Source organism: Pelophylax lessonae (genome assembly GCF_965119305.1).
Source record: "Pelophylax lessonae genome assembly, chromosome: 12".
NCBI lineage: Eukaryota > Metazoa > Chordata > Amphibia > Anura > Ranidae > Pelophylax > Pelophylax lessonae.
The window spans coordinates 121,144,478-121,160,951 of NC_138779.1; the positions used below are offsets into that span (position 1 = coordinate 121,144,478).

Consider the following 16,474-nt stretch of genomic DNA (forward strand, 5'->3'; position numbering starts at 1 on the left):
TAGATTCCCTCCATCTCAGTGTCTGCTCAGAGAACCTGGAGGTGGGTTCTGCTGACACTGTGCAAGGAGGGGGTGAGCTGATGTTCTAAGAAAAGTAAATTTAAGGAGATAAGCTGGCCGTTTTACATCAGCACTAATCAGGAGGATTTGATTGCAGGGAGATGAGAATGATAGAGCTATTACTACATACACCCCCCCCCCCCCACACACACACACACACACACACACTCTGTGTATGTCCAGATAATGTGAAGAAACTTTATGACCATTCCATTAACCCTCTGTTATCAAAGTCTAATTCCCCACATTACCTAACCACTCAATACAAGTTAACTGTCCTCAATAAACAGAGCAGAGCACAGTGTTCATGGCCATTTACATGGCAGTGCAATTCTATGAACACTTCATATTTGGAGAAAATCTGTTATTTTGAATTTACACAGTTTAGCTTTTTTTGCACACAAGCGCAGGTGTGGTTTTTATACATCACATGTAGGGCTGCCCATTCATTTCAATGGGCTGCCCTACTCATGAGCAACATGGAAAAGAAGTCCCTTCCCCATCCCCCACCAGCACTGCCACTGATCCCACTGTCATATACTACCCTAGCCTGTCCGTATACTACCCTAGCCTGTCCGTATACTACCCTAGCCTGTCCGTATATTACCCTAGCCTGTCCGTATACTACCCTACCCTAGCCTGTCCGTATACTACCCTACCCTAGCCTGTCCGTATACTACCCTAGCCTGTCCGTATACTACCCTAGCCTGTCCGTATACTACCCTAGCCTGTCCGTATACTACCCTAGCCTGTCTGTATACTACCCTAGCTAGCCTGTCTGTATACTACCCTAGCTAGCCTGTCTGTATACTACCCTAGCTAGCCTGTCTGTATACTACCCTAGCTAGCCTGTCTGTATACTACCCTAGCCAGCCTGTCTGTATACTACCCATTATGGAAGTGTATGTGTAGTGTACTACATTACATGGTCTAAGGCTCGGTTTCCACTAGTGCGACTTGCGGTGCGACTTGACACATGTCAAGTCGCACAGCAAGTCAAAAGCCATTGTTTTCAATGTGGCCCGTTTCCACTGCCGTGTCTTGAGTTGCGGCGACTTCAAAAGTAGTTCGTGCACTACTTTTGAGACGTTTTCAGTGCGACTTCCCTCTATAATGAGGGACAAGTCTCACTGAAAGCCGCAAACAACTTAAACTAGGAAGTCGCGCTAGAAGTAGCACGACTTCGTAGCCGCACTAGTGGAAACCGAGCCTGACTGTAACTTAGACTGAAGTTTAATGCATAGTAAAATGTTTTAGGCTTATGGAAGTGTATGTGTACTAATAATGCGCATTGTGCCGCACATTCACGAGCATATGGGGGGACAGCAATTTTTATTTTGCCTAGGGCGCCAAAAATCCTTGCACCAGCCCTGGAGAGGAGGAGCCGTAAAGAGGAAGCAGCAGCTTTGCTCTCTACTGCAGCCGCCTGCTTTCTCTGTACGGCTCCTCCTCTCACAGGCGGAGTGCATTTGATATCACTCCGCCTGTGAGCCGGGACTATGGAGGCGCCGTTCTCACAGTGACAGCCCCAGCCCCGCTGAGATATCACACAAGAGCTTTACACCACAGAGCCCAACATACCACAGAGCCCAACATACCACAGAGCCCAACATACCACAGAGCCCAACATACCACAGAGCCCAACATACCACAGAGCCCAACATACCACAGAGCCCAACATACCACAGAGCCCAACATACCACAGAGCCCAACATACCACAGAGCCCAACATACCACAGAGCCCAGCACCACAGAGCCCAGCATACCACAGAGACCGGCACACCACAGAGGAGCCAAGAATCAGGACCAGCAGCCAGACCCCAGGACCAGCAGCCAGACCCCAGGACCAGCAGCCGGAATACAGGACCAGCAGCCTAGCCCCAAAAACCAGGACCAGCAGCCAGGCCCCAGGACCAGCAGGCCAGCCCCAGCAGCCAGACCTTAGGACCAGCAGCAAAGCCCCAGAAGCCATGACCCAGTCCCAGAAGCCAGACCCCAGGACCAGCAGCCAGCCCCAGTACCCATTATTTAAGGTAAGTGAAGTCTTCTAGTCTTGGGCCTGGGCATCAAAGTGCTATCAATTAATATAATATTGTTTATTTTTCTATTGTTTGGTGACACTCTAATGTAGTCTATCATCGGGGATGGAGGGGACTCTTTCTATCAGAGACTCTCCAATAGGCACAGAGAGGGCCTCTGTAAGATAAACCCCCCTCCAGGTCCCATTAGACTCTGTTGTAGTCTCTAATGGGGCCTGGTGGGGGGTCTTTCTAACAGACTTTAAAATGCACACAGAGATGACCTCTGTTCGAGAGACCCCCCTCCAGGTCCCATGATACAACCCCATTGTAGTCTCTAATGGGGCCTGGTGGAGGCTCTTTCTAACAGACTCTCTAACAGAGGCCCTCTCTGTGTTCCTTGGAGAGACCCCCTCCAGGTCCCATTAGGAAAGGGGAGGAGTTGGTAAGATGACCACGCCCACACGGGGGGCGCCATAAATATTTCTGCACCCAGGCGTCTGTTACCCTAGGATCGGCCCTGCCACTAGGCTAGAGTGCTAGAGTGCCACTTTGGAGTGTGACTTTGATGCGAGTTTGAGTGCAGCTTTGATCTTAGGCTCAGGTTGTACTTCCGCTTTACCAATTTAGACAACAGTCTATACTCTTTACCTATTAACAGAGACATCTGAAATATTAAGGACATCAGGAAAATGCAGATACCTATGATTCAGACTTTTGAACAGCTACTGTGCACTACAGAATACTTTTGCTAGCTTCTTTTTGCCAAATCAGAGTAGCAATTGTGCTGTTTGATTTTAATCTATACACTGTAATTAGGTCAGTTACAGCTAAACACAAAAATATTTTAGAGCATACCTTTTAGTAAGCACTGTTTATTCTCATCGCTTAAAGGGATTGTAAAGGCCAAAGGTTTTACAAAAAAACCCTTCTGTGTCCAGCAGCTCCCCTCATACTTACCTAAGCCCATCTTTATTCATGGATGTTGCAGAAATGTCTCAGCTGCCGGGACTCCCCTCCTCATTGGCTGAAACAGCAGAGTGGCGTGATTGGCTCCCGCTGCTGTCAATCAAAGACAGTCAGCCAATCAGGAGAGATAGGGGCAGGGCCGGGTCGCAGCTCCGTGTCTGAATGGACACGGGGAGATGTGATGCAGCTCAATTATCTCCATAGCAAGTTGCTTGCTGTGGGGGCACTCAACAGGAGGGAAGGGCCAGGAGCACAGAAGAGGGACCCAAGAAAAAGAGGATCCATGGTTGCTCTGAGCAAAACCAACTGCACAGAGCAGGTAATTTTTAACATGTTTGTTTTAAAACGTAAAAAAATAAAAAAAAATAACGAGACTCTACAATGACTTTAACCACTTAAGCCCCGGAAGATTTTACCCCCTTCCTGACCAGGGCCTATTTTGCGATTAGGCACTGCGTGACTTTAACGGACAATTGCGCGGTCGTGCGATACTGTACCTAAACAAATTTGACGTTCTTTTTTTCCCACAAACAGAGCTTTCTTTTGGTGGTATTTGATCACCTGTGCTATGTTTTGATCATGCGCTATAAACAAAAAAAGAGCGTCAATTTTGCAAAAATAACAATATTTTTCACATTTTTTGATATGAAATTCCCCCCCCAAAAAATGTAAAAATCTAAATTTTTTAACATTTTGGGCCAATTTTTTTTTTTTACCATATGTTTGGTAAAAGAAAATCGCAAAAAGCGTATTTTGATTGGTTTGCGCACAACTTATTGCGTTTACTAGCAAAGGGAAATATTTTTGTCATTTTTGTTGTTTTTTTTTAACACGTAATGGCCGCGATCTGCAATTTTTTTTGCGGGACTGCGACATTGCGGCGGACAGATCGGACCCTTGACTGACATTTTTGACACTTTTGGGGTTACCAGTGACATTACTAAAGTAATCAGTGCCATACATATGCACTGTTACTGTAAAAATGACACTGGCAGTGAAGGAGTTAACTTTATTGGAGAGGTAGGGGTTAAGTGTGTCCCTAGGGGCGTGTTTCTAACTGTGATTGGCTGTGGCTACTAGTGTAAGAACAGAGATTAACGGTCCTACATAGTAGAACCATGTGATCTCCATTCTTACACAGGGAAGAATGACAGGCGGTTTTGTTTACATTAGCCGTCTGCCTTTCTTCCGGTGTAACGGAAGATCGCGAGAGCCCGGCGGACATCGGGCTTGCCGGGCACACGCGCGGGGGGTCTGTGACCGCGCGGGAGCGCGCCTCCGGTGGCGCGTGCTCGCTCCCTAGAGCCTCACAGGCTAGCGCCGTAGCCCTACGTCGCTCTGCCTGTGAGGGGCTGACTGCCGACGTAAATAGTAGTGCGGCGGTCGGCAAGCAGTTAAATGGGACTGCAAGATAGCTATGTTGCAGTATGGGGGAGGATGTGATCCTACACTTTTGGCGGCTCTGTTTGATAGTATGGGGCTGTATTGCAACTGACAAGATATTACTTTAGAGCAGGGGTCTTCAAACTATGGCCCTCCAGTTGTTCAGGAACTAAAATTCCCATCATGCCTAGTAATGTCTGTGAATGTCAGAGTTTTACAATGCATCATGGGATGTGTAGCACCGCAACAGCTGGAGGGCCGTAGTTTGAGGATCCCTGCTTTAGAGTGTAACAGCCATCATTGAAAAAGTTTGTGCATTTCAATTTGTAAACAATCACTATTCAAAAAGTGCAAATACTAAGGTGCAAAAGAGGAACCATGAGGTTCAAAACATCATTGTGTGCAAAAGTATACAGATATATATCTACTTTTACAAAAAAAACTAAATATATAAGTGCATACAAATCAAAAAACTGTGCATCAAGCCAAAAAAACAATGTATGATTCTCCAACAATACCAAAAAATGTATTTTTCTTATAAAAGTCCCACACAGAAACCTGAAGGAGTGAACAAAGATTATGTGAAATTCTTCCACTTTTTTTTTTTTGTAAGATCCTCCACCGATCACCCCAAACTGACTTACCAGATTAAGTGGCTGGTCAGATTATAAACCAAGCATCAGTGCCTTATGACACAAACTCCAGCAGACAGCTCCCCATGCTGCTGCTAACGATCTAGGCCTTTTTCTCAGAATCTCTCTCAAAAGTGTATGGACAGTACATAAAATGTAGAAAGGAGGAAGGAGAGTCTACATAGCGTGAATTTATCCATAAAAGCACTCAACTTTATTAAAACAAGGCAGTACACTCATATTTTGTTAGTGTTACCCCTCACCCCTCACTCTCACCTCCGGCTGTAGCTCAAAGCCGCGAGTACGATCTGGGCATGCACCATGGTGTAAGTGTCCCAGCCCCGCCCAACTAGTTTCGTCACGGTGCTGAAGGACGCTGAACACCTCCGCGCCATCTTTATAATGGGAAATCGCCCACTCACATGTATAATGAATCAAGCAATAATCATACATCAATATTCACCATTTCTTCAAAGTTGTAATATTTACTGCTTTTATCTCCAACTCATTTTATTTATCATGTTATACCCAGTCACCTAAATTTTCTTTTTTCTTTTTTAATATCGTATTTGTTCCCTCCTGCAGCTGTCTCTATCTTAACTCAAACCTTCTTTTTCTACCCCAAATGTGAGTGAAAAAACACAAAACCATCAACTCCATTTTCAAACATATGCTAAAAAGATCACAAATATATTAAAAAGTAGTTTTTTTTAAAAGTTGATGGCTGCGCTGGACTGACCTGCTCGATAGAGGGTCTGTGGGTGGGTGGTAGATGAGAGAGGGCCACTTGGGGAAATTAACTCCCAATCAATCTGGTCCAACTGGATGAAAAAAGGCAGTGGACCCTTGTTAGGGGGTCTGGGCTGCTACCTTAAGATACGGCCTGGTGGTCGTTTCCAAAGTTTCTAGTGATAATCGGTTAAAGGAGCGCCCAAAATCAGCAATAAGAACTCCACTTAGATCAAAAGATTGTCATTTTATTGGTAGCAGAACATGTTAAAGCCAATGCTTTTTGGGGGAACAGAGACTCCCTCTTCTTCAGGGCAGTCCAGTAGGGACTCGTCACATGTGTCGCCCCCGAAACGCGTTGACTTTAATATGTTCTGCTACCAATAAAACGACAATCTTTTGATCTAAGTGGGATTCTTATTGCTGATTTTGGGCGCTCCTTTAACCGACTACCACTAAATATATTGAAAAGGAAAACTACATAATATTATCGACCCCACTAATTCACTTATCATTAACCTGAAGCCAGATTTATTTGCTCTTAAAGGGAAAGTGTATTGTATTCTATAATTATTTTTATTAAACATCTGTGTGTTGGCATTCTATCAGGACTCTATCAGGGCAGCTATAGGTAGGAATAAAACTATTTTGATCCGTTTTCTTAAAATGTGTTCTTGTACCTATCATGCCATTTGTTTTAAAAAGGGTGAGATCCAAAAATGTATTTGTTCAATACTGTATTCTCCTGTGAAATGAAGGCCATATCTGTTATCATTAAGTCCTTGTAGGAAACCCTCTAACTTCTCTCATGTTCCTTCCCATACAATCATAATATTTAACTGCCTGTTTAGCATCTGCCTGATTAATACTAGTGTGTACCGTTGCCAATAGACATTCCTCAATTAAGTTTTTTGAATCTATAAGTTTTATCAGTTGAGTTCACTGCTGTCCTTTGAATAGGAGTCATTTTTTGTCACTATTCCTTGTAGGAAGTAATCTTTATACTCACCCGCCCTTGAAAAATTGATTCAATTCCACTGACTATAGGTCTCCCTGGAGGCTTACTATGGTCTTTATGAATCTTAGGGAGATTATATATTGTGGGAACTTGGGGGGGGGCTTTGGGAATAAATCAGGGGGTGTGTGTGATCCCTGCGCTGTCTGAGGTGGCCAGAGACTCCCTGCTGCAGCGCCACTGGGACTGATACTAAAGCAGTAAATGATATAATTCAAAGGGTAGTGGTGCGCTTCAGGGATTGGCTCTAATGGATCTCTATTTGGGTTGGTGGCAGTGATGTGTACAATTCTTGCTTTAAAGGTGCTCCGCGTGATAAATATAATATTTATGTTTTTAGGTGATGAAAGTGCAGGTGTATTAATCAAATCAGTCAATATCAAGGTTTTCTTAAAATAAATAAATATATGAGTACGGTGTGTATCAATGGATAAATAAATAAATAAATAAATAAATTTGGGAATAAATATTTAGCTTCTTTCTCAGTAAGGACACCTGCCTTTTTCCCTTTATATATAATTTTCTTGAGTAGGTGTTTTAATTTGTGAGTGGGATTGCCTGAAAAGTTTTTATATGTGTCTTTTGGTTGCTAATAATCGTGCCATTTCTTCTTCATAGTCACATTTATTGAGTATTACTATAGCTCCTCCTTTATCAGCAGCTCTACCAAATAATGTCCTTCCTCTTCTCAAATTCACTAATTCCCATTTTTGAAAGATTTATATTTATCAGTGGTTTTAATTGTTCTTACATCTTTTTCAACCATGGTTCTAAACACCTCCAAAAATTCACTATATGTTGATATTTATCATTACCACCTTTTTGTCCATTAAATGATCTTTATTTCATTCAAATAATTTTTTAAAATATAATTTTATCACAAATGTTTGCAAGTCAATGTATGTGTTGAATTTTTTCATGTTCATATGGGGTATAAAATTCAGACCTAAATCTACAATCTCTAACCCTGCTTCTGTTAAAATAATAATACTCAAGTTAAAAACGCCAGCCCCTAATGGTTTCTTTTCCTTTTTCTTTCTCCTTCCTCCTCTTTTACCTCTTCTCCTCTTGTTTCCCTTTTTTGTTGATCCTGTTCTCCATTCTGTATTCCTCTCTGTCCAATTCCTGATGCTGTTCCTTGTATTCCTGTTGGTGATTCCAGTTTTCTCAAGTTGTATTCTTGATATCCCTCGCTGTGATGCCCCTCCCCTTGGACGATGGGGGGCCCTGTGGTTTAAAGCCCCTCTTGGGGGTCTGTTATATGACCCTCCTTGGGGTTATTCATACTGTTGATAATTAGAGTCATAAGCTGGTCTATCCAATCTTCTACCTGTCTGATTATGTGGTACCTGGTCTGGGGAGGTATGTCTCTCAGTCGCTAGTTGTTCTTTCTGAAATTGCACTCTTTGTCCTGTTTTTGGGGGTCCTACCTGCTGTATCCACATCAAGGAATCCCTCATATGTCCCCACATTCCAATCTGGAGTAGAATCCTTGGATTTACAGACTACTATTGGCAAATGTTTTTTCCATTTATAGATTTTATTATTTTTATAATCCTCAATGTCTCTTTGATGTTTCTTAACTTTTTATTTTTAATTTCCTTATCCATCTTAGTGATATAATCTTGGACCCTCTTGGATTTAACTATGTATTCATAAGTATAAGCTAGAGGTGTTAAAGTCTCCTTCAGATCCTTGATACTGGATTCTACTTTCCTAAATTTAATCTGTCTCCTCTTAATAATTAACTGTAACAATTTTGCCTCACTTCTGTTAAAGAAAGTGAGCCACTATTCATCTAGGTCCTGTAATCCATCATTTGCTGGTATGTCCCCGCGTAATCTTCTAGGGGTTATTCTCTCTTTAATGTATAATTCCAGTGTATTATTGTCCCACCACATTTTTATTTGTTTTTCCATTAAGTGTTTTAATTGTTTGAAATTAGTATCAAGATCAATACCCGTTCTCACTTTGGTGGAGCTAAAAACCTCCACTAAGTTCACTATTCGTTATCTATTGTCTATATAATCAAAAATATCCATGGCTGCCAGTCTAAAACCTCACCAGGGGTTCAGAATATTGAAAACAAATAATAAAAGATCCGGAACCAAAGGTATTTATGGCCACAAAAATGGAGGGTACATGATCGCTGCTGCCAAACTGAAGGTGAAATCAAACAGTAAAATGATTATGGGATTGGTCAGTGTAGATCTACACTCCCCAATAAAAAATAATCATTAATTATCTACTCATGCTCAAAATCTGATAAATCTTATTACCTTATAACATGTATCATAATAAAGTGCTTAATAAAGTAATTTGTGCATTTCAATTTGTCAACAATCACTATTCAAAAAATGCAAATGCTAAGGTGCAAAAGAGGAACCGTGAGGTTCAAATCATCAAACAATGTGTGCAAAAGTATATAGATATATATCTACTCACAAAAACAAAATATATATAAGTGCATAAAAATCAAAAAACTGTCCATCAGTTTCTATAAGGAATAGTGACAAAAAAATGACTAGTTTTTAAAGGACAGCAGTGAACTTGTAAAACATATAAATTTAAAATAACTTCCATGAGGAATGTCTATTGGCAACGGTAGATGTCAATGCATTTTACACTAGTATTAATCAGGCTGATACGAAAAAGGCAGTTAAATGGGCCCTACATCACAAAACTAAACTTAAACAAATCGGGTTTATTCTAGAACTTCTTGACTTTGCCATGACTAATAATTACTTTTGGTATGGCAAACATTACTATCATCAGTGTAAGGGTATTGCAATTGGAGCTAAATATGCACCCAGTGTTGCCAATTTAGTCATGGAAAAATGGGAGGAGGAAGAGATCTATGGTAAGTGGCCAGAGATGGCGCTATACGAATGCTTCATAGATGATATTATAATTGTATGGGAAGGATCGTGAGAGATCTTAGAGGGTTTCCTACAAGGACTTAATGATAATAGATACTGCCTTAGTTTCACTGGAAAATACAGTATTGAACAAATACATTTTTTGGATCTCACCCTTTTTAAAACAAATTGCATGATAGGTACAAAAACAAATTTTAAGGAAACGGATCAGAATAGTTTTATTCCTACCAATAGCTGCCACCATAGGCAGTGGATATATAATAACCCAGTAGTCAATTCACTAGAATCAGAAGGAACTGCCTATTGGACTCTGATTATCTTGATCAACTTTTTGGAGCAGGCATTCTTTAGCCGGTTCCCGACCGCCCGTCGCCTTTTTACTGTGGCAGTGCTGCTCTCCTGTGCGAACCGACGTAGACCTACGTCGGTCGCGTGCCTGAGAGTCCTAATAGAAAGCCAACACACAGATGTTTAATAAAAAAAATTATAGAATAAAATACACTTTCCCTTAAATTAAGTAAATAAATCTGGTTGCATGGCAATAAGTGAACTAGTGGGGTCGAAAATATTATGTAGTTTTCCTTTTTAATACATTTGTAATCTTTTTAACATATATTTGAAAATAAAGTTAATCGATTTGTATTGTTTTTGCTCACATTTGGGGTAGAAAAAGGAAGGTTTGAGTTAAGATAGAGACAGCTGATGGAGGGAACAATTACGATATTAAATATGAAAAAAGAAAATTTCACTGACTGGGTATAACATGAGATATAAAAGGAGTTGGAGGTATAAGCAGATATACGCAGTAAATATTACAACTTTGTGTGAAGAAATAGTGAATATTGATTCATGATTATTGCTTGATTCGTTATACATGTTCCCCACTATAAAGGTGGCGCGGCAGTGTTCAGCGTCCTTCGGCTCCGTGAGGACGTCGAATGACCAAACTAGTTGGGCGGGGCTAGGACGGTGATACCATCGTGCATGCCCACATCATGCTTTGAGCTGCAGCCGAGGGAGGGAAAGATACATGTTTTAAGGCGTTTGTTCCCTAGTGTTGGGGTGACACTAAAAAAATATGAGTGTACTGCTTTATTTTAATAAAGTTGAGTGTTTTTATGGATTCCCGCTATGTAGACTCTCCTTCCTCCTTTCTAAATTTTATGTACTGCTCATACACTTTTGAGAGAGATTATGAGTAAAGGGACTAGATCTTTAGCAGCAGCTTGGGGAGCCATTGTGCTGGAGTTTGTGTGATAAGGCGCTGATGCTGGTTAATAATCCGACCAGCCACTTAATCTGGTGAGTCAGTTTGGGGTGATCGGTGGAGGATCGCACCAAACATTTTTTTGAGGAAGAATTTCACGTCATCTTTGTTCACTCCTGGTTTCTGTGTGGGACTTTTATAAGAAGAAAAATAAATTTTTTCCTATTGTTGGAGAATCACACATTGTTTTTGGACTTGATGCACAGTTTTTTGATTTTTGTGCACTTATATATTTTGTTTTTTGTGAATGAGTAGATGTATATCTGTATACTTTTGCAAACATTGTTTGATGTTTTTAAACTCACAGTTCCTCTTTTGCACATTAGCACTTTTTGCATCTCAGTTCCTCCTTTGCATCTTTTGCACTTTTTGAATAGTGATTGTTTACAAATTGAAATGCACAAATTACTTTATTAAGCACTTTATTATGATACATGTTATAAGGTAATAAGATTTATCAGATTTTTAGCATGAGTAGATAATTCATGATTATTTTGTTTTGGGGAGTGTAGCTCTGCACTGACCAATCCCATTATCATTTTACTGTTTGGTTTCACCTTCCGTTTGGCAGCAGCGATTGTGTACCCTCCATTTTTGTGGCCATAAATACCTTTTCATTATTGAAACATTAGCTGAAGATTGTTTTTTTCTTACCAAACTCCACTGACACATCGTGTAGACAAGGCTCTTGGTGCAATGGTAGATCCCTGTTGCATAAAACCACCAACTGGAAACCACAGACTGTTACCAAGGGAGTACTGATTAATTAGAAGATTGCATCGTCCTTGAACACAAGGGTGGGGACTGTACCATTCATATGGAGTTAACCTATATCAAGAAAACAAAATAAAAAAAAATGGCTTACAGTATTTTGACGGTTGGATAGTTTATGTAATTATTATGTGGAACATCAATACCTAAAGTGGTTGTAAACACTAAGGCCCCTTAAACACTGGGGAATCTTCTTAGTGGGGAATCTGTGTCAGCTCCTTCTCTGCAGAGCTGCTACAGGCACAGCCCCCTCTTCTCTATGGGCGGTCGGATATAAACGGACCATTTGTCCATTTACACCGTTGACACCTGCTGCTCATGAGAGGAGACTGAAGGGTCCAATCGGGTCCGCCCGAAAAACTTACTGGCAGACCCGATCAGTCCGCTCATGTAAAAGGGCCCTTAGGGGTTGATTTACTGTAAGAAAATAGACTGTGCACTTTTGCAATCCTGCAGTGCATTATGGGGCAATCATCGCCGAGCAAACTTGTCGCCAAGCTCCCCGAGTTCGGCAAACACACAAACACCCGATGTTCGAATCGAACCTACGTTCGACTCGAACATCCAGCCCATTCCTACTCGGAAGCTATTATCATAAATGTGTGGATGAGGTGCCTAAGGGGGAACTGAGTGACTAGTTTCCTATCAGGTCCATCTTACTTTTGATTCACAGCGCATGACAGCAGGCGGATTCAAAATGGAAACTGGACTGAATAGCGGCTAAGGATCCACCCACAACTGTGCTCTGTCATTCTATAGCCAAGCAGAACTGATGGAGAACTGTATAGTTCATATTCCTATCGCACACCTTCCTGATTTGTAGGCACTTGTGTACTGGGTGCTAAAGCGATCACCAGCTGGCCAGTGGATCGGTTACAAGTAGATACATATTCGCCAGCACACCAAGGATCTTGCAAAAGCAGTCCAAAAACTTTATTCCAGAGAAGATCACATCAAAAAAATGATTGCAACGTTTCTAAACCCGAAACGTTGCACTAATATTTTTGATGTGATCTTCTCTGGAATAAAGTTTTTAGACTGCTTTTGCAAGATCCTTGGTGTGCTGGCGAATATGTATCTACTGGTGGAGAACTGGTCTTTCTGTTCCTCTTAGGATTCCGGTTACCCTTACTACAAATTCCTTGGTCATGCACTTGACAAGGAAGGAAATGTCCAGTATTGATACTCTGACATTAGTGCCCAGCACCAACAGAATCATGTACCTATCTCTGACAGGTACGAGTCGGTCTCAATGATAATAAATTTCCATGCAACAGCCCAAAAAAAATTCTAAAGGATCTTTAAGAATTCCCCCCTTTGTGCTTGCATAAATGCTCTCCCTCATCCCTTTTTAAGGGTTCTAAGTGGTGGCCACGGTTTTAACTACTGCCACAGCAGACCAAGTGAACATGCCTAGAAATGAAGTTGTCTTAATACCGTATCAGTGCATGATATTTTCTTAGTACAATGATACTGTTTGCAGATAACCTAAAATGCATAATGTGTTTTCAGTACAGTACCTACTGTATATTAGACTAATACCAAAACAGTAGGTTGGTAAAACACATAGTAATGGGTTTGCCTTTCAGATACAGGTTGGGGAAACATGGGGACACTTTCATTATTTGCTTTATGACTCCAGAAATATTTATGCCTCTGGCTATTTCCTCAAATTCAAACATGCAAACTAATGTCAGAAAAATGGACGGCAGATTTAGCCATAAGCAATTCTTAATCTAAACACTGTCAGTACAAGAAATGCTGTGACAAATTCCCAATGACTATGTCAGAATGTACAATTGGAAGTTGTTCTTTTTTTTTTTTTCAAATAATTTTTTTTTTTTAATTTGCAATTTACAAGCCTCAAACAGAAACAGAAAGCAGGAGATTTACAAAGCTTGTATCAAAGCCACTACCAATGTTTCCTTTTACTGTATTGATATTATACCTTTGTACCTAATATCATGCAGTTTTAATCACATCAAAATACTGTATATGTACTGCAAATAGGTAACTATTACCAAATTATTAATTTATAGTGGAAGCACGTATAAGTAATTTGCATTTAACTGATAATATAACCGATTAATCTGTATAGAAGATCTACTAAGAAATATAGAAAAATAGAATATAAAAAGAAGAAAGAAAGTAAAATAAATATAAATAATAAAATAAATAAATACTTAGACTGCAGAAAGACTGAGTACTGTCTTTGTGCCCTCATCAATAAATTGCGGTCTGAAAAACAGCTGCAGAAAAGTAGTAAAAGCCTATGAAGAGGGAAGCAGGCAAGGAAGTTAGCAACTTGCTTTGGGCTGTAACCACCTAGTTACAGGCAGCTGTGACATATACCCCACTAAATGCAAGTGGAAATGTAATAACTTTAAACATTACCTGGCTACTAAGAATAAAACACAGCTGACAGCTAAGTAGCCAAGAAGCATAAAAAGCCATACTCCAGGTGAGAATGGATCAAGGAAGGAAAAGTAGCCTGGTTTTCTGCCCTGCAATAAAACAATTAAACGATTAAATTTGAATTAAAAAAAAAAAAAAAAAACATTTTACACTGTAAATATACAGGGGTTCAATGTTGTTTTCATACAATATGCCATAACGTCCATATTACAAAGTAGTTAAAGGTAATGTATAGTTCCTCTGTAAACATGTACAATATATATATATATATATATATATATATATATATATATATATATATATATATATATGTATATATATATATATATATATATATATATATATATATATATATATATATAAAATTATTATTAGTAATATGGAGTAATAAACCATCATTTAGGGCAAAGTTTTGATTTTCAAAAAGGCCTCCTTATGGAGTTGTGCAGTTGAAAGAAATTTTGAAGAGAGGAGTTAGAGAAGAGGAGAGTGGAAGAAAGAGGGAATGTGGTTAAGCTAATCTTTTATCATAATTCGTAATCCTTGAAGGATAACAAATTGTATTTGAGTTTAAAACTATCTAGGCTGACTGACTATCAAGAGACAACAAGAGAGGCCCTTCTGGATTGTAATGAGGTTGAGTTCTCTTAAATAATTGCAGGCTTGTGAAGTAGCAATTCAAGTCTGTCCATGGTTTTAATATATTACAGTTTCTGTTTGATCAGATCCATTGTGTGAAAACGTCTTTCCATTTTTCTGAAACAGAGCATCTGGCAGCATGTATGGTTAAGTACATATTGGGTGAAGTTCTTACAAAAAATAAAAAAAAATCCTAAAGTGTATCTGATGACTACAAAATGAAAACACTATTTATTTGTTTTTAATATTCAACGCAAGCTCACCCATCCGTCTCTGTTTTAGTTTGTTGGGAAATCACTTTGAAAAACAGCTGCCTAGAATTTCTAATCATGGCCTCCTTGAGTAAGGGCAGATAATTCATGTAGCATTTACTTCCTGGATTTCACCTGCCCTTAGTTTATACATGCAGGCAGGAGGGTGTCATGGTCAGGGGTCAGGCTCTGAGACCAGTAGCTTTAGCAGTAGAAAGGTTGACATCAACCAGCAGAATAAGCACACAAGCAGGTCACCCTGGCGGATGACGCAGTCTCGACCAAGCACTAACCGGTCTTCACCAGAGCTCCTGATGGTGGAGATGAGCTATGCTGCATGCTAGTGCCAGGTTGTGGGCCCTCTGGACGTCTTGGGGTCAGATTTGTGAGGAAACCACAGGAGGAATTCTCTTGCCAATCTGGGGGCATGAACATTCTTCTCAGGCTCCCAAGAATTTTCTTCTTGTCCATGTCCATCCTATTGAACCAGATACTGCAATTTGTTCCTAAAGATCCTAGATGAGAGACTCCAACCACAAATTCTTCTTCACCCTGTACTTCAAAGAGTGGAGGGGGTGGGAGAATTCTCCCAGAAAAAGGATTTTCAATAAATAGTTTAAACAATTATAGGTGAAAAACAGGGCGAATCTACATACTGTCAGGACATTTTAAGTGAAAATTGAACAAATTGATTTGAGCAGAAGTGTGAAAAGGTCTTGCAAACTTTAGAAACAACTTAGCAGATGGAACATTAACCTTCACATTTTTGGTGTAAAACAAAACATTATCAACAGCATGAAATGCAGGAAGTGATCTGCGATGTTTGTTAGCAGCCTCCTTGTAATATTCCTGAACAGTCTTTAGCGTCTCAATCAATTCCTCCTGAATCTCTTGTAATGTAGTTAAAGTGGATCTTCACTGTATCTGAGCACCACAAACTGAAAACACTATTTAATTCATTTTTTATTTTCAAAGCAAACTCCCTCATTCCTCCATGTCTCTTTGCTTTATTTACAGTGGGGATTGAAAGTTTGGGCACCCCAGGTAAAAATGTGTATTAATGTACATAAAGAAGCCAAGGAAAGATGGAAAAATCTCCAAAAGGCATCAAATTACAGATTAGACATTATTATAATATGTCAACAAAAGTTAGATTTTATTTCCATCATTGACACTTTCAAAATTACAGAAAACAAAAAAATGGCGTCTTCAAAAGTTTGAGCACCCTGCAGAATTTATAGCATGCACTGCCCCCTTTGCAAGGCTGAGACCTGCCAGTGTCATGAATTGTTCTCAATCATCATCTGGGAAGACCAGGTGATGTCAATCTCAAAGGTTTTAAATGCCCAGACTCATCTGACCTTGCCCCAACAATCAGCACCATGGGATCTTCTAAGCAGTTGTCTAGAAAACTGAATCTGAAAATAGTTGACGCTCACAAAGCTG

The 16,474-nt window shown here is 40.1% G+C and overlaps 1 protein-coding gene across 2 annotated transcripts in view; it reads right to left on the reverse strand.

Annotated features, from left to right (window-relative positions):
* The window catches only part of GRIK4 (glutamate ionotropic receptor kainate type subunit 4), a 665,019-nt gene that overhangs the window by 41,212 nt on the left and 607,333 nt on the right, over positions 1–16,474 (reverse strand). For both annotated transcript variants that reach the window (XM_082273781.1, XM_082273780.1), the window contains exons 15-16: positions 14,118–14,227; positions 11,607–11,780 (exon numbers count right to left, since the gene is read on the reverse strand). In XM_082273781.1, coding sequence (XP_082129907.1) covers positions 11,607–11,780; positions 14,118–14,227 — 284 coding nt within the window. The remainder of the gene's footprint in view (positions 1–11,606; positions 11,781–14,117; positions 14,228–16,474) is intronic.